This window comes from Sitophilus oryzae, unplaced genomic scaffold, assembly GCF_002938485.1.
Source record: "Sitophilus oryzae breed Bouriz unplaced genomic scaffold, Soryzae_2.0 scaffold_1062_pilon_pilon, whole genome shotgun sequence".
NCBI lineage: Eukaryota > Metazoa > Arthropoda > Insecta > Coleoptera > Curculionidae > Sitophilus > Sitophilus oryzae.
In genome coordinates, this window is record NW_022145685.1 from 1,255,186 (window position 1) to 1,274,352 (window position 19,167).

The following is a 19,167-nucleotide window of genomic DNA, read 5'->3' on the forward strand; positions in this document are numbered from 1 at the left end:
GCTGTCATTTTACATGTAAAATTATATGGGGAATGTCGTCGATCGTCATTTACAAGCCAACTGGACGTCGTTTTTTTTCGACCATACGGTATAATAATGAATCTAGCCATTCCCCTTTACACTTGCGTATGGATTCAACGAATAATGTAATTTTTAATATTTTTTACCTTCAATCATAAGAATATCCTAATTTTCCACAAAAAAATAATTTATTAATTACTCACTGAGACTATTATTATACACCTAAATTAGCAAATTTTTTGAAAGAATGTTTAAAAAAATATATGTAGTAACAAGTAGCCCACCACAAGTTTGTCCACCCCCAGCAAATCTTGGCAGGTAAATTTACGTTTTATATAACAACTATACATATAGATTTTTTATCACTAGAATTTTTATTTTTTTTTATAGTTTACAATTATTTTACATATTTGATAACAATACTTTATACATTTTTTTACATGTAAAATATATAAAAAAAGTTCTCTGATAATTCCCTACACCACTGGAGAAATCCATACTGAGTAGCATTATTTATAGTTTCAAACATAATAATTATAATAAAGGATATTGAAAATACTACTTGGAATTATTAAAAATAGTTTGGTTTGGATGTGGTACAAAACATATTAAAAGCATTTTACATATTTTTACTGCTATAATGAAAAAAATTACATTTTATGACCACATAACAAAAGTTGTGTATCGATTTTTACCTGTGAAATGTAATTCCAGCCACTTTTTTCTCGCTTCGGCCTTTGCAGCCATACGCTGAACATCTCACCATACTAAACAATACAGTTTATAAATTTAAAACAAAACAGTTGTCACAAAAAACATAAAAATTCTCTCGGTGTCACCTCGAAATCTTGTCACCAAAGTATGGCCGCCGATCGAATTTTGGCCTCCCTAACCGATCACGGGAAAATATGCGTGTTAGCCGTCCCCTCTCTTTCCTTGTCTAAGCTTTATTCGATAGAAAATGACACTCTGAATAGAATGACATATCATATGTCAACTTTTGACATTGATTGAAACTGTAACATGCGGTTCATAACGACAATTTGACTCGAAATACCAAGTGTGTAGTACCACAGATTATACAGATTATAATCTTTGTTTTTTCTTTATTGTTTTTCGTGGTTCCAATTTTCGGAATCGGGCACTAGTTAGAGTAGTTAGGTGACTAATTTGCGCACATAGCACGCCCACTTATGGCCTCTAAAATTGTGCACAGCGCCTGACCGGCACAGTTATTAGAGAGATATCGGAAAACCGAATAGCGTCATTCAGTATTTACGCGTACCTTATCATGGTTACGACACGGGTTACGATATGCGCGGGTCAATTTTTAACGCAACACCCGCTAATAACGTTACCACCTGACGTAATTTGCGGATCAATTACACCAAGCGCTCTTTCTAAATAACCTCTGATAACGTTTAAAAATTGCTTAAATGGACATCTGCGGGTATTTGACAACCGGAGCCGGTCGGCGAGATCTTTTATTTTAGGTTATGTTTGAATTGTTTTGAATTATTGCTTTAGTTTTATTAGGTAATTTGATATTTAAGTAGCTGGGATTAGTTTTAATTAAATAAATATGGCCCAAAATATGGATTCCACCTCTTCCAATACTAAAGAACCTATAAAGAGTCTTAGGTTTACAGCAGATAACGACTTAACCCTTCTAAAAGAATTTGTTGCTTGTTGCCCTAAACCCATTGGCAGACGTTGTACAATAAAGCACTAGAAATAAGCACTTTAGCCCTTTAGTTTTAAAATACCTAGTAAACAAAACAATTTCAAAGTTTTAAATTCAAAGTTAGGATTAGTTTAAATAGCGCGGATCAGAATTCTTTCCGATCCGATAACTATAAATGAAGAGAGTTAATACCATCTCACGTAAAGGAATTAACACCTGGCCTTATTAACGTCCATGCACGCTATTCGGTTTAGCGATATCTCTCTATTACACTGTTTATTGTTATTTTCGCGAGTTTATTTTTGCGCACAGGAAATTTGACTCGTTTGCACATCGTCATAAAAAACAATTTTCGTACCACGAATTAGGGACAAGATTCGTATGGTGTGGATCCGGTGGCTGACCTTGAAACGAGTTTTTGCTGCATATAGTCACAGACACTACGCATGCGCACATCTTCGATGTTGCCAGATTGCAAGTTATTTTGGAATTATTTTCAGTAGAAAACAAATATGTGCTTTTCAGTGTTTTTTGTCAATATATACTGTATGATCGAAAAAACGGCGTCCAGTTGGCTGGGAAATAACGATTGAGGACATTTCCCATGTAAAATGACAACGATCTTCATTTCATAGCTATCGCTGACGCTGTTTTTTTCAATCATAGTACGCGGTATATTATTTATATTATTATTTTAATATTTCGCACAACACGTGAAACGTGAACGCTTATTATGTATTTTCATAGTCAATAAAATTAAATAGAAATACAATTCTAGATTCCTATAATTAATCTAATTGCTCTAGATTATAATGCTATGTTTAAAAAGTGCTTTATTAAAAATTCGGGGAATTAAAAGGGATGTGTCCAAGTTTTTTCTTTTTTTTAATTTTTAAATGCTGTAGCTCCATGTCATGTTCCTAATAGTTTTTTTTAACATTCCATCAAAACTATGGAGGATGGATCAGCTTCAGCAACATTTACAGTTACCTTGTTTAATTCTGCTTATACATATATTGCATTAATTTTTCTGCTACCTTAAGATTTCTTTACTCTTACACCTAATTTATGTGATTTTCTTAGCATAATATGATTTATAAACCATATTTTTCCTAATGGAAGGATGGAATAGGATATGCAAAATTAAGATATTTTAACATTTATTTTCCAGACAAAGAATAATATAGTATTAAGATTAAGACATAAAAAATATTATAAGAAAGATCTTAATTTAAATCACAAACTAATTACAAACTAATCTTAATTTGGTCTTGTATAAACACAGCTATAAAACTAATAAGATCAAAACTCAACCTTCACCATATTGTCAAGATTTGGCATTATAGGTAACAAGAAATTACAGTTAATTAAGAAAAGAATATCAAAGTACACGATATTAAATGCTGTAATGTATTCTACGACACAAACCATCTCCCTTCTAAAGAGAAAAAGATAAAACATAAAGCTTATTCAGCTTATTTTAGTCTTATCAACACACTCTTCGATAAAATATATGTCTAAAATTGCTATTAATCCACTAACTTGATATTTTTAAGAAATTATGATACAAACATTATAATCAAAGTATATTATATTAGTAACATTATAGGTAAGATGTTACCTCTATCTCCCATTGACGTGTATTGTTCTATAAGACTCGTCATGGTAGTATTTCAAAACATCAATACATATAATCAAAACTATTGTTGCCTGTAAATAACTAGAAATTAGATAACTTGAAAGAAATAAAATAATTCTAATAAGTTTAAAACCATTAAGAAAAAATCCGTACATGATAATTTTTAATTCTAATGTAAATATATAAATAAATGTTATTATTATTAGAATTTTATATATTCATAATATTTTCATTTCACAATCTTCATTATCCTTCTTACCTTAATTTTGAACATCAAGATAAATCTGAAATGATAAAATTAATTATAGAATTTGTATTATTATTGATTAACAGCAATTAACAGTCAAAAAAAATTTTCAACTGCAAATGATTCCAAAATAAACTGCAATTTGGCAACATCGACGATGTGCGCTTGCGTAGTATCGATGATCAAATGCAGCAAATATGGGCTTCACGGTCAGCCACCGGATCCACACCTTTACCACAAGATTTTTATCTGTATACTTCAGGTATACTTATAGGATACCTAATCTGTGGTAGTACCAACGTATTCGTAAAAAAAGTTCTTTTTCCAAATATGCTAATGAGCCACCCTTGTTCCATTTGAAAAAATTGAGATATGATTAAAAATACGATTTGGGCATCTTTTAACCAGCCAGAACCAGACACGAAAAACATTAGACAATCCAATCTATTTTTTCCAAGGCTCTTTGATTAAAAATTAGCGTTTTTAACACATGGCACTCCAGATTGAAATTTAAAATACAATTTTTTGTAAGCATAATTTGACATATGAGAAGTCAATTTCAGAGTGTCATTTTCTATCGACCAAAGTAAAAATATACCGAGGGTGCTATTTAAAAATCAAAAGTTGTAGTAATTTCCGGTGAAACAGGATGAAATGACCAAAAACAATATGTCAATCAATCCTAATTTATGTCATATACTAACACATCAAATCTCATTTTTTTATCTGAAAAAATAATGAATTTATAGGGGTGAGCCACTTTTGAGACGCACCCGGTATAAGTAAAATAAATTAATCGTACTTATGTACCGGGTGTTTGTTTAAATAAGTCACTAATATAGTGGATGCTCCTAAATAATATACTAGTATTTAGGAGGTGACTCTTAGACCCATTTTAAGAAAAATACTTCATGTTGAATGTATATTTGAATATATCTTAAACCTCATAACTTTTAACATACAGGGTGGTAAAGTTTTCCGAAAAGAATATAAAAATTAAATATTATTATATTATTTTTCTCTTCAGTTGGACTGCTTTCGTACGAAATAGAAAACAACTCTTTTTTATCTATCGACATTGTCTCTAAAAAATCATTTTTGAAATTTTTGGCACTTCTTGGCAGCCAATTTTGGAATGACTCTTTAGATAAAAGTATTACTCATAATAAAAACGTCTTTCAAAAATAAATATATATGAATAAATCCTGTATTTGACAAGTTACAAAATCCAGTCTTAAGAAAGAAAAATAATTTTTACGAAACGTTTAAAAGAAATCCTTTTTTCTATTATACACGGAACGCAAATATATTATGAACTTACCCCAAAATACTTAAAAATACCAACTTAGTCTCAAAAATCGAAGAACTTGAGGAATTTTGTCTATGTACATACCTAAAATATGCCTAAAATATGTACTAGAGCCTATTTTAGGAAAAAAATACTTCTAAAGGGCGCACAGTGTCGCGAGGGTATAGGGACCAAGGACAAAAAATCATTTTTTCTTTTGCAGGGCTCAGATTTTAACTATATTTTGTAATTATCAAGTATGTTAACAGAAGAATAAAAAGCAATAATAGAATCACAATTATAATTAATTTATACAGAGTGAAACCGATAAAACTGGCAGTTTGAAAAAGGTTAAATTCGTATTTTTCTTTATAACATTAAAAGGCTTTGAATTTTGTTGTTTTGTCAAAAACGTTTTACCCAATTTTTTTTAAAGTTATATTATACAGGATAATCCAAAAGTCACTGGGTAAAAAAAATTGTAGTGTTTTGAATTGGCTTACTATTGCAATATCTATCATTACGATCTATAATATTATCTAAGTATAAATTTTGATTTGTTCCGGATATAATAAAGGTCAGTTCAAACTATAAAACTCTCTAGGTACATTATTAACCATAAACATATTTACAAAAGTTCTTAGGAAAAAAAGTGTGTTTTAATCATTCCGATTCTTAATTTTCTTTATCTTCGTCGTCCTCGCTATTGGTTAAGTCTGGAACTAACTCAGCAGGATATAACTGATCGGAATCAAAAGTTTTATCGAGTAACAGATATTCCTTAATTTGACTATCAAGCTTAGAACTTTTTGTAGAAGAAGTTCGTCTAAGACTTTATAGTTCCGGATCAGAGGTTAATAATAGAGCCCTCATGATATCCATATTTGAGTTAATCCTCGACGTTTTGCGGGAATGATATAATCTAATTTGTCGCACTTCCTTGTGCCGAGCTTCCAAAGCTTCTTCTGACAACTGGCCAACTGGCAATTCGAAAAATTGGATTATATCACACCCATGCACCAAAACTTTATGGACGGAACTGGGCATATAATACCAAGGATAAAATTGTAAATATAATTGTCTCGTCTCTTTTAATAAAACACCAAAATTAGTGGTGTCTATTTTATAACCGCTAGCTAATACCCTTAAAATTAACGAAAATTTCAAAATTAACTGTTTATCAATTCCTGTTATAGCAGCAGACATTTCGGGATCATTAAAAAATCTTCTGGCTGTGTTGCCGTCGTTAGTTGACCCGTAACCTGGCTTTGGTTTATCCACCACCAATCCCATTTTACATTTGAAATCCTGTTGGATTCGTCTTTTCGTTGTTTCAAAATTTCTTTTATCTTCAGTTCCCCTTACCTGCCACCTCTTAAAAGGTAGCCGATAAGCAATATGTAACAAACATTCGAAAAAACGAATCCAACAGTGTAACGTGGATAGTCCGAAACGATAATTTTGAACATTAGGGAGTTTATTAAGGCAACGTCTGTATTCATCTCTGGGACTAGCTCCGCAGACTAAACATTTTGAAGTGGAATTAGTGTTGGACAAAATATTTGCAACACTCCCATCGAACATCGTAAATAATAACTCGAATAAAATATTAATGTTCTTTCCTTTGTAACAGGTGTTGTAATCAATTAACTGATTAATTATTTTTTTAAGTTTATCTTGTTCTAAGCGAACTAACTCGGCATTTTCTTTTAAAAATACGAATTTTATTGGTCTGCAAAATAGAGTTGAGGACGTTCTTGGATTTTGCCATATAACTGAATCGCTTGTTAAGTCCACTAATTTTAAGGGTGAAAACGCTATTAAAACATAAATTCATCCGTGCTATTTATGTCTTGGTTAAATTTTTGTTTATAAAGACTATGCCCCCAGCTACCATCGAAACCCCACTTGCAAATTAACTTTAAGCGAGAATTCAACTGATCAGTTGTCAATATATTTAGAATGCTTGACGCCGTTTTTTCTAGAACTTCCTGAAGATTGATTTCGGCTGATATTTCAGTGACATTAATGTTTGTTGGTAAATATAATTGTTTGGTTTGTACTAGGGCGTGGTAGCTCGGGAAACAGTCTTTATGTATAACGTTTACGACAGATCTTAATATGTTATATTTTTTTACTGACAAATTAAGATCTAAATATAATGCTAGCGCTTGTTTTGCGCTAAGACCTGGTAAAATTGTCTTTTTTGAACATGTTGGTTCTGACTTGAAATTCTGCAGTTGGCTTTGTTAAGAGCTCCTCTACTCTTCGTTTTTTGGTTTTTATTGAGGCTTCTTCAAACGATTTTCGAGGTCTTCCACGGCTTGAACTAGCGTTTTCGGAACTCGTAGTAGCAAAAGATGTTATACTTTGGGTAAAAAAAGAATTTAACCAGACTTCATGTCGCTTCTGAAATATTTTGCGATTTCTGTTCGATATTTATTGCGACTTCTTTCCATATTTTCTCCAAGTTCATGCAAAAAATGAACTTTTTTTACGCAAAACATGCACTGTTTCATCCGAAATATCTTCATTTTTGAGTAAAGCCTTCAATTTTAGAAAAATATTATTTGTTTTTTCTGATTTCTTCGACTTGAGCCAATGTTCAAATAACTCTCTATTTTTGACAACAATGTTCACGTCTAAGAAAAAACGAAAATAATGAAAATTCGCAAATATTCGCAAAAATCAAAAGCATTGTCATTTAGCTGAATACATCAAAAAACAATTTATAAAATTTCTCCGATATATTTTGACATATATTTTTTATAAGATTCGCCAAATATTAGAGTAAATTATTTCTGCAACGTTTGGTATACACAATTTTAGAGAATGAATGTATCGAAAACTAAGCAGCAATAAAATATATTTTACCGAATTCTTAAAGTTTTTACCTCTAATTTTATTGTCCATTATATGAAATTCTTACAATATTAAGTCGTCTCACGTTATAACACTAAAAACTTTCTTGAAAATATGATATCTATATTATAACACGCGGGACAGATTTTTAATGCGACTTTACGCTGTCAGCAGAAATTACTGTCAACAATTTAACGGCTGCTAATTTGTTTATCTAAGCCTACTAGGTTTGTAGATGCAAAGCATTATTTTTACATTTGGCTCTTTGAATAAGAAGACTAAGGAAGGAGCATAATGCTATCCATGTATTCATGCATGGTGGGCCGGGTGGGCGGAAAAGCCACCATAAAAGCTCTCTAGGGTGGGGATCCTTGACAGTTCTGTTTGACGATTCATTTGACACATTTGAATTTGATTTGAAATTTTGTGGATTTGTCAGTCTTTACGGAGCTTATTTTATGTTATTTATTATTTATTCTACTACTGATAGTTGTATAAAGGTAGTAAATCTAGATGGAAATTGTGGCAGAACTTAAATTAACAGTGACACTATCGCGATTTATCGAAAAAGACTCTAAAATAGTTGGTTGTGTAGCGTGCGGTAGATCTCGGCAAAAATTGAGTGAAATAATGGAACACCTTTTCGCTAGTAAGTGACTATATAATATACATACGTGTAGTAAACCGATCATTTATGAAATTCACTTAAAGTAACTAAATTATATATTTTTCTTGCATTTTAGCTTTTATTTATTACTTGTCAAAGATTAGTTGTCAAAGAATTTAGATACGTTAATTTGGCTTACCTGCTTCAGTAGCGTATCGGATGTTTGTGTTAATAAATACTTATTATAACTTATCTATTTTTATTAGAATTATATATTTTTATAACAATTTTAATAACTACCAACATTTATTCACAACGTAAAATAAAACAACAAATTATTGAGTCTACCCCACGTCTACCCTACATCATAGTTTTACATTTTTTAAATAAAATTAGAACGACACTGATAAACCGGAATTTAAGTCGGCCATATTTGAGGCCCATCGCGGTGTACCTAAGATTTTTGATATGCTCCTTCCTTAGTCTTCTTATTCAAAGATTTGGCTTAAATGACTTTGGTATTTTGATTTTTGTCCATGGCACACAACACTGTGGGGCCGGGCGGCCCAAAAAATGTCAGTAGATCGGAATTTTTTTAGACAGAAAACTTCTTAATAGCTTTACATAGGTAGTCCTAAAATATTATTAATTGGTTTTTATAATTTCAGAGATATAAATAAATAAATGAAAAAAATATATTTTTAAACTTTAAAAAAAAATATTATTATAATGTCATGAAAAATATCAAGATATGTCATGAAATCAAAACTAAGCTAGGTACTTACTAATGACTTACATACTATAGTTGTTCTGTACTTCAAATAGATCGTCATCAATCATATAGAATTCCAAGACAAATTTTCTAAAATATAGAATAAATTTTCTACGGTTTCTTTAACGAAACATCATCTCATATCCTAACCAAACCAAACCAAACATTTTTTTGTATTTAAAGCATTTTAAAAGTGTTAACGGTTTTGCAGATATTAGCAGGTATTGTTAATTGTTATCAAAGATGTTGTTTTTTTCAACGGTAAAATATGGTAAAATTCCAGATAAAAGTCATTAGGTGTGGCTTTGATAGAAATGTTCTTTTAATATTCCCGTAGTGTCTATTTTTCAAGAGTTCGCCTTATATTTAAATAAAAATGTGAATATTATTGATCGTCATTTTATGGTAACTTCTGAAGTAAATAGGCGTAGTTATTTCTTTTCTGGATCGTGAAGTATACAGGGTATTCCTTAATGACATGCTAATATTTAAGGGGGTGATTCTTGGTCCTATTCTAAGAGAAAAACTTCATATGAATGTAACATCTAAACATCTTAATTTCTGAGATACAGGGGAGTAAAATTTTCTAAAAAAAACTTTTTTCACAATAACTCTGATTTTATTATAGATATCTTTATGAATCTTAATACATGTTCTATCCATCAAAATACCTTTTTTGGTGTACAAAGAATTTTATTTATTTCAACCAGCGCCGTCTATACGGGTTTTACATTGAATATTTTTGGAAAAAAAGTGTTACACTACTGATTTCTCTTAAAATAAAAACTATCTTCAAAATATCCATTCATTTCTAAACATTGTCTATCTCTTCATTTTTTTCGTCCGACGCATTTTTGCTTAAAACATTAAAATCAGTTCATTTTAGGGTCAAATCGCTGAAAATCTAATGCGGTGACTGTCGGGTGAAAATCATTTCTGCATCGGCTGAAAGGAAATTAAGAAACGTTTTTTTTTAGAAGTGTTTACAAAAGTAGTTAAGTTTGTAGATTTTCTTGCAGTGACGAAATACCCATATAAGATTTTTAGGAGAGATTTTTTTTTGTTAATCAAAATATGCATCTTGATATCAAATATTAGATATATTTTGAAAAAAAGATTCAAATTATATATAAATTAGATATATTTTGAAAAAAAATAGAAAATTTTATCACCCTGTATCTGAAAAGTTAAGATATTTAGGACATATATTCCTATGATTTTTTTTTCTTAGAATAGGTCCAAAAATCACCTACTTAAATATTAGCATGTCATTAAGGAACACCCTGTATATTTTTATTTTTTAGCAGTGATACTTTCCCCAGAAGGTTGAAAATACAGACATATTATTACAGTATCTGTAATTAATTATTATTGATATTCAGTGAATATTAAAATAAGAATGCACTTTTAGTGGGAACATTTTATGGCCAAAAAACCAATACCTGGGAAAAATCATCCAGACGATGAGAAATTTCTGGCCGAAGCAAAAATATCTTTTGGTGACTATAAATTGAAAGAAAGCCCAGACTACAAAGTGAACGATGAAGATCGGGAAACAACAGTCAAACATTACAGGAAGCTATTGGACACAAGAGGCAAGGTAAATAGATATAATACAATTTATTTTTTTAGAATCTAACCAAACCAACTATTATCAACCGTGTGTTACGCCTACGGTGGGTTGTCTACCCTGTAAATCACCGATCTGTACTATGATGAATAAGTTTTTAAACCGGATAACGGATACATGAAAATCAAGCTTAATCCTCGAGGATCGACAAAAATCCTCGATACATACCGAGGATTTGAAAACTCGAGTAACCGAGTATTTTTTACTCGAGTGATCCCATCACTAGTATACGGGGTGCGTCTCAAAAGTGGCTCCCCCTAAAACTTTTTTATTTTTTTCTGATTAAAAAATTGTTTTCTGTCACTTCCTGTTTTACCGGAAATGACTACAACTTTTGATTTTTAAATGACACCCTCGGTATTTTTTTACTTTATTCTATAGAAAATGATATTCTGAATAGAATGACATATCATATGTCAAATTTTTGGTATTCTCGCTTAATAAAAAATCGTATTTTAAATTTCAATCTAGAGTGCCATGACTATGTTAAAAACGCTAATTTTTAATCAAGGGGTCTTGGAAAATTAGATCTGATGGTCTAACGTTTTTAATGTCTTGTACTGGCCGGTTAAAAGATACCCTATATATTGTATTTTTAATCATATCTCAATTTTTTCAAATGGAACGAGGGTGGCTCATAAGCATATTTGGAAAAGGCATTTTTTTACGAATAATTTGATACCATACACTTGGTATTTCAAGTCAAATTGTCGTTATGAACCGCCTGTTATAATTTCAAATAAACCATAATATGCGAAAATGTCAAAAGTTGACATAGGATATGTCATTCTATTCAGAGTGTTATTTTCTATTGAATAAAGTAAAAAATACCGAGGGTGCCATTTAAAAATCAAAAGTTGTAGTCATTTTCGGTGAAACAGAAAGTGACAGAAAACAATTCTTAAATACGAGTATATCTTGCGGACGTTTTAAACTAGGTATGCTGTATTAAAAAAAAACAATTTCCACGTTACTGTTAATTTTATTGACTTTCAGGTATCGTCGAAACATTATTATTTATTTATTTTACATATTTTTATATATTTATAATTTTTGTGTTTGCGTTGGTATATCTTTTGGGTATACATTTATCTCAAGACTGAGGTATTTTTTGTCTTAGGCTGTGTTGGGTCAGCTATTTTTTTGTACATAAATGTAGATTAACTTCATCAGTTTCAGTCTAACATTTTATTTAAACGTGTTTGGGCAAAACCAACAGTAAGATTAGCCATGAAAACGGAAGGCAGAAAGAATAAGTGTCTACGGGTAGTCATATTTTAGTCAAGTTTCCATGGCTAATCTTACTGTAGGTTTTGCCCAAATACGTTTATAGTTATTTACAGTACAAGTGTGTTTATGAACATGATTACAACGAGTGTGAACGATTAGAACGACGAGGTCGTAGACCTCGTCGTTCTAATCACACGAGTGTTGTAATCATGTTTAAACGCACGTGTCATGTACAACGTTTTATCTACAACCGAAAAATAAGAAAATGCTGTTTTCGTTTATTAGTCGCCCACTTTTAACACCTTTAACTATGACATTTGTCACATTTTTTTTGAAAAGTCGGTTTCTATGGTCAGTTTTGGTCAGTTTGCCCTGTCAAGTAAACGCGAGCACTTTTTGCCCAGAAAAATTATTTAAAAAATTATGATGAGCGATTCCGAAAGTCTCCCTTCAGATGTAGAAGTCGCCGCAGTACGTGCCACGGAATCATTATTGCCGGAAAAGTTAATATATTTAGATGTTCGTAGTTGTTTTTCATTATTATAGCAACTAGTTGTGTTATAGATTCATAACACCACTAGTTGTGTTATGAATCTCATAACGTAACTGAAATACTAAAAAAATAGTGATGTAAAAACGTTATAACTAAACGGTTGTAGATAAAATAAAATATACGACGGCCTTCCCATAAAAGCAACGAGAGGATTTACGTCCCATAGTATTGAAGGACAGAAAATCGAGTGGTTTTGCCCAATAAATAAATTTAGTTATTACTTCCCTCTAGATCATAATATATGATATAGGATTACTTCTGGCTAGATGTTTATATACAATAGGGGTATGGAATATAATTAGGTATGACAAATGGGAGCAATGAGTAATATGATACAAATAAAAAAAAATTATACTATATCGTGGGGACTTTTATATAATTTTATGTTTTAAAAAATGTATCTTCATTGGGGCTTTCTTTTATTTATTCCCTTTTACTTTTATGTAAATACTTTATTTAAGTATTTATTTAATTTCGTTGTAAGGTAAACTAATTATTTCGTGTATCCTTTATATTGGCAAGTATTTTAACATCTAACTAATTTTTAGCAATATAATTTAAGACATAACTTCATCGAAGAGGTATTTAAAATACGAGACTATAAATATGAACTAATTGAAAAGCTTAAAGAAGAACAGAAAGAATTATTCCTTATAAATGAAGAATTACCTAAAGAGTTATGGTATGTAATAAATATAAATACACTTATGGCTTACAGTTGAGGGTTGGAACCTTTGGTGTTATACTGCTAAATAAAACACTAAATCACCACAATACATTAAAACACTTTTACTTTTACACTGGACGGGCGTTTCGCTAACCATGTTATTATTAATGGCAGCAAAATGTGGCTCAACAGGCACAGTTAGAGGGGTGCCTTTTTCGTATATTTTATGAGCTTTTTTTTATGAGAAAAAATGTTTGGAAACTTCGCACAACACAGGAAAATAGGACACCCTATACTCTTCCTTATTAGTATTTTGAAAGATGGCGATTTAACTCTCAGAACTATATTATTATAACTATTTATATGTTGTCTGATAGTCCAGGAGGCAGTGATTTTTTTGTACTTGTTTTTTTCAGTCGGTGAATATGAAATAGTTTGTTCGGATGATGACATAAAATGACAATTTGTGAGTCTGAGAGTCTTGAGAGTATCTTAGAATGTAGAATGAGTAAGAGGGAGGGGGTTAATCACTGTGACCTTAAAGATCTATTGTGCCCCCTTCCTTGAATCATCACACAGTCTATATCCCATCATACCCCTGTTGTAGAGGGGACAGGGTATTTCCCATCCTCCTCTGACAACAGTTCTTCCTCCGAGGGTACACACCCTTCCACGGTTGGAATTTGGCCCTCCGTACCGCTCTTCACAGTCGAGGAGCTTGCCTCCGGCTAAGGAACCCGTGAGGTGGAGGCTGGAGGATCTGTGTCTCCATTTTCTCCACCTCTTTAACTTGATCTGATACCGGTGTTGTCCCGTATCTATAACAGAGGATATGACCCTCTTTCTCTATTGCCTCCTTAGATTTGAGGTCAATTCCTATTGTGAGGAGGACCTGACCATGACCCTCTTCCCTCGAGTTGATGATTCGCCAACTCGATGTCCTTACATTGAAGTTCTGACCCTGGATAAGGCTCAGCAGGCAGGTGGTGGCTTTCTCCTTGCTCCTCGGCAGAAAGACCGTGATGGCCGCCCCTTTAGGGATGTTTTCTCCCTTCACTGCAACCAGTTCCGGCCCCCGCCAATTTTTAAGCTTAGGTGCGATTTAAGGGTTTTAAACCCAGTGTCTTCCTAAACATAATGGATAACTCATTTTTAGTTGTATTATTTCATTACACTAATATATGTCATCATCGTCATCATTATTTTTAGCTTACTCAACAATTTTCAATTATGGTATAACCTCCCTCGTATATGTATTTAGATACCCTCTTTGTAATGTGATCCGTATTGTTGGCTATGCGGGCCCAAGTTAACCTAAGCTAATTTCCTAATATTACGGTCCCATCTCAGGTTTGATATTAGTAATTTTTGTGCTCTATCTGTTGTCTATCCTTCTTGCCAGGTGTCCTGCCCATTGCCACTACTTGAGGTATTTAATTATATAGATGGCATCTATTACCGGGGTCTTTCATCGTATCAACTTTATTTTTTAACTGTTTCTAACTGTCGTTAGACAAAATAGTGTTCTATAGATTTGAATTTGATTGAGTTTGTTCCATAAGTACTCCAAGCTAACTTAATTCTTCTGTTGATCTCTCAGAGAGATCCTGAGCTGCGTACGCTGATGACATAGCGTAAATGTATTTATACGTATATAACGGATATGCCTAAATGTATTTATATGTTATATAAAATTTCATAACAAATAAATCTATTATTTTTAGGAAAGTAGATCCCCCGATTCCAAAATATGATCCGAATGAGTTCCCCGAAGAGAAACTAATACCAAAAATAGTTTTACCGGTGTCTGAGATGGAAACAGAAGATTCCGATATAGTTAAGGAAGTGTTTGTTGAGGCAAGAATAGATATTTTAATTATTTTAAAATTTGTAAATGTATTCATTTATCCAACATTTTTGTAAACCGTAAAACACCCTCTACAGTATGCCCGAAGTGTTTCGCAAAGCATCTCTCGAGATACTTTCAGAAGTTAACTAATTTTATTCATAAGATCACATCAAAAATTTTTCTCAAAGAACTTTCTATTTGGGTTTACAATTTTTTGTAAGATTTTGAAAAATGATATTTGGAAATGATTAAGAAACAAAAATTAGTTAGCCCAATGGGATGTTATAAAATAAAATTTTTCATTGATTTACCCAAAAAATATCATTAAGATTTAAGAAATAATAAGTAAAGTTTGTCCAACTAGAGAAAGCACGAGATCGACCGACAACATCCAAAAAATGACAGAAAATGCAATCATTGTCATGTTGATTTAAAATACCAGAGAAGACAGTTAACAACTGCCACTGTCATGTTCTCTCGCCGTCAGACTAATTAAAAAAACTGTAAATTAACTGTAAATAATTAGTATTATTATTTGAAAAAAATAGCTTATAAAAACATTTCTCATTTAAACGAAACACTTGACAGAAGTATTTACTCCAAATGATGACAATGGATCCACGAAAAATGAAGAAATAGCAACAGTGCTAGGTTAAACGCATCATTTAAACATCCCGACTAAAACATTTACAAAAAAGGAAGTGCTAGAGATGTAGTGGAAAAACTGAATGTTCACAAGGTATTGTTTTATTAGGAGTAAAAATAACACTTCTCTTGGCGAGGCTGTACGTTCAAACAGTACGCACAAAAAGTAATTTTTACTCCGAATAGAACATTCTATTTTTTTTTCAAACGCCACAAATAAGTTTTAAACAATTTCAAACGTTCCAAATAATATAAAAATATTTAAAATGCATACCTTGTATGTAATTATATATCTAGATCTAGATCGAGAAACTATGGTTACGGCTCGTTGTATTTGACACTTTATCATTGGCTTAACTACAGGGGGGCCGGCACCCCCCCCCCCCCCCATGTACTGCTGGGCACCCCCCAGAGAAATCCTGACTTATGACTCTTAGCTAAGTATTTTTATTTGCTTGTGATGCAGTAAAAATGACGTTTTCTAGTTTTGTTTAGTTAATATTATTTTGTTGTGTTCAAAAAATGTGTTAATTTTTATTTTTTTTTAGAAAATTTGGTAATCATCTGATTACGTCCAAAATCTTAAGAAAACTACCAGAAATAGGGATTAAGTTTCTCCCCCAAATTTTTAACCGCATCTGTCTGGAGAAACTCTGTACTCCCAAGATTATTTTGATTGCATTTTGAACGCCAAGATTATTTTGATTCAGAAACCGGGAAAGAACCCATCCCTTTAAAATATCACCACCCCATCAGACTTCTCCCAGTCCCTTGCAAGGTTCTAAAAATTCTCCTTCCTAAAACGCATGACTATATGAATTACAGCTTGTAAACTTATACCCGACCATCAATTTGGTTTTCGACAGGCCCATGGTAATATCGAGCTGGTCCACAGGTTGGTAGAGAAGATCAACGAAGCATTTGAATACAAATCCATTTGTTCCGCTGCCTTTGATTCGAAATACGCAAAAACCTCTATCTCTTCAATAAAATCATATCTTAGCTTTGCCAAGACAGGCACTTCTCCGTTAAGTACGGCGACAGTGTGACAGTTCTCCCTAAAATTCAAGCTGGAGTTCCGCAAGGTAGCGTGTTGGGACTAATAAATACTTTACCTAATATATACTTCCGATCTACCGAACACACAAGACGCACTAACTTTGGCGCATCAGCAAAGTTGCAAAGAGATTTAACCGAAATATCAAAGTGGCTAAAAGTTGAAGGATAAAAGCCTTGTTTATAAAGTTTATAACATAGGTATACAAGGATAAAAGCCTTGTTTATAACATATACAAGAATAAAAACCAATGAAACTAAGTTAGTCCATGTCACTTACACCCTGAGCTGAGACATTAAACCAAATAAAAATACAACGCCTCTCATATGACGCGGAGGCTCCAAGGAGAACGACAATTTGTAATGAAATGAAATTTTGTGAGCATATGTAGGTTAGTTTTGAGCATTTTTTAAAATTATAGTGAGTAGTACAGGGTGTCCCCAAAAAAGTTACATATCAAAGTTGTATTTTGTGTAACGGAACACCCTATATATTAATTGATTTTCGGATTCTAGGAGGGAAATAAAGGTGAGTTTCATGAAAGAAGCCTGATCAGGTATATGATTAAAATGCAAGGTTTATGACATATTTAACATTTTCTAAAAATAAAAAACAATTTTTAAATTTCAATAAAAGCTACCTAAGCTAAATTTTACGGGTATAGCCTAATATATAGTTAAAATAACGATTGTACTTTAAATCAAATTAAAACTTGACTCAAAAATTTATACAGGGTGAGACAAAATTAATATTCAACATTGGTCCCCTTTAAAAGCAAGTTACTCTTTTATTTTAAATGGAACGCACAGTATATTATTCTGATATTCTATCGAGAATTCAAGTCTCTTCAAAATACTATAAAGGTTGGCTACCTCTCAAAAAAAGATTTTCCTGGATATTTTAATTTTCATAATTTACTATCAGTAGATCTTTATTATTTGATAATTAATCAAAAAAATCTGGGTGGCTGTGATATGCCTGACGTTACTTCAACATAGCTGTCACCAGGCTGTCACAACTTTCTAGACAACTAGTCGTTCACAACTAGATAATTATTATTTTGTATCAGTTAAAAGGGAGACAAATTCTTAGGAATTTTCCCAAAAGTTATTACTTATCCAACATGAGAGAGAAAGTGACATGATCTATTAATTGATGCCTGGAGTGTGCATTCACCCATTTATAGAATGCTTAAATGCTCCTGATTTATCTAGTCTGTTTTTTATGGGGATATGTTAAAGACAGTGCTTACAAATCTCGACCAACTATTATCGACAACATACAACATGAGAGAAATAAATGTGGCTGCTTTTCGAAGTAGGCCACTATGCCACTATGCCTCTTAACATGAAAATATCTTTTAGAAAGAGAGTCATTTTATGCAGTGAACAGAAAAGGAAACATTTTGAGCATTCGATTCCAACTAGCTAAAATTTGTCACATAATAATACGCTTACATCTAGTTTTAATTCTGTAATATGTTTTAAACGTGTATTTTTATTACCGTTGAATATTTTACTCTGCATCCTTTAATTTTTGTTAAATTAACAAAATATATATCACAGCCACCTAGATTTTTACAAATAATAAAGATCTACTGATGCAAAATCGCAAAAACTAAAATGTCTAGGAAAAACCTTAAGAATATTTTGAAGATATATGAATTATTCATTGAATATCGCAATAATGTACTGGGTGTTCCATTTAAAATAAAGGAGTAATTTGCTTTTAAAAGTGACCAATGTTTAAAATTAATTTTGTCCCACCCTGTATAACTTTTTAGGTTAAATTTTAATTTTGTTTAGCATGCAATGGCTATTTTAACGAAATATCAGGCTATACAAGGCAAATTCCAATTTAGGTAGCTTCTATTAAAATTTGAAATTTGTTCTTCATTTTTAGAAAATGTTAAATATGTCCAACAATACCAAACCAAACCAAACCAAACCAAAAACCTTACATTTTAGTCATATACCTTTTTAATAAAACTCGCCTTTATTTTTCTTCTAAAATTCGAAAATCCATTGATATATAGGGTGTTCCAAGTTCCAATACAAAAAACACAACTTGTATGTGTAACTTTTTTTGGGGACACCCTGTTGAACTCTCTGTATATTCAAAAAATGCTCTAAAATAATCTACATAAGCTACCAAAATTTCATTTCGATATAAACGACCGTTCTCCTTGAAGCCTCCGCGTCGTGTGAGAGGGTCAACCCTGTATAAATGTATACTAAAACCCATCTGGACCTACGGCTTGAAATTGCGGGACACAGCATCCGCATCAGACATCAACGATTTCAATCAAAAATTCTTTGCATGACAACTGGAGCCCCATTTTATATGACAAATAATCAACTTTACAATGACCTAAAAATCAAGAATGAAGTAGAAGTATTCAATGCTTACGTATTGT

General features: G+C 31.9%; 1 protein-coding gene across 2 annotated transcripts in view; it reads left to right on the top strand.

Moving 5' to 3' along the window:
- LOC115878135 (cilia- and flagella-associated protein 44) overlaps positions 1-19,167 on the top strand; it is a 202,647-nt gene that overhangs the window by 123,785 nt on the left and 59,695 nt on the right. For both annotated transcript variants that reach the window (XM_030894520.1, XM_030894513.1), the window contains exons 20-22: positions 10,532-10,720; positions 13,082-13,215; positions 14,925-15,057. In XM_030894520.1, coding sequence (XP_030750380.1) covers positions 10,532-10,720; positions 13,082-13,215; positions 14,925-15,057 — 456 coding nt within the window. The remainder of the gene's footprint in view (positions 1-10,531; positions 10,721-13,081; positions 13,216-14,924; positions 15,058-19,167) is intronic.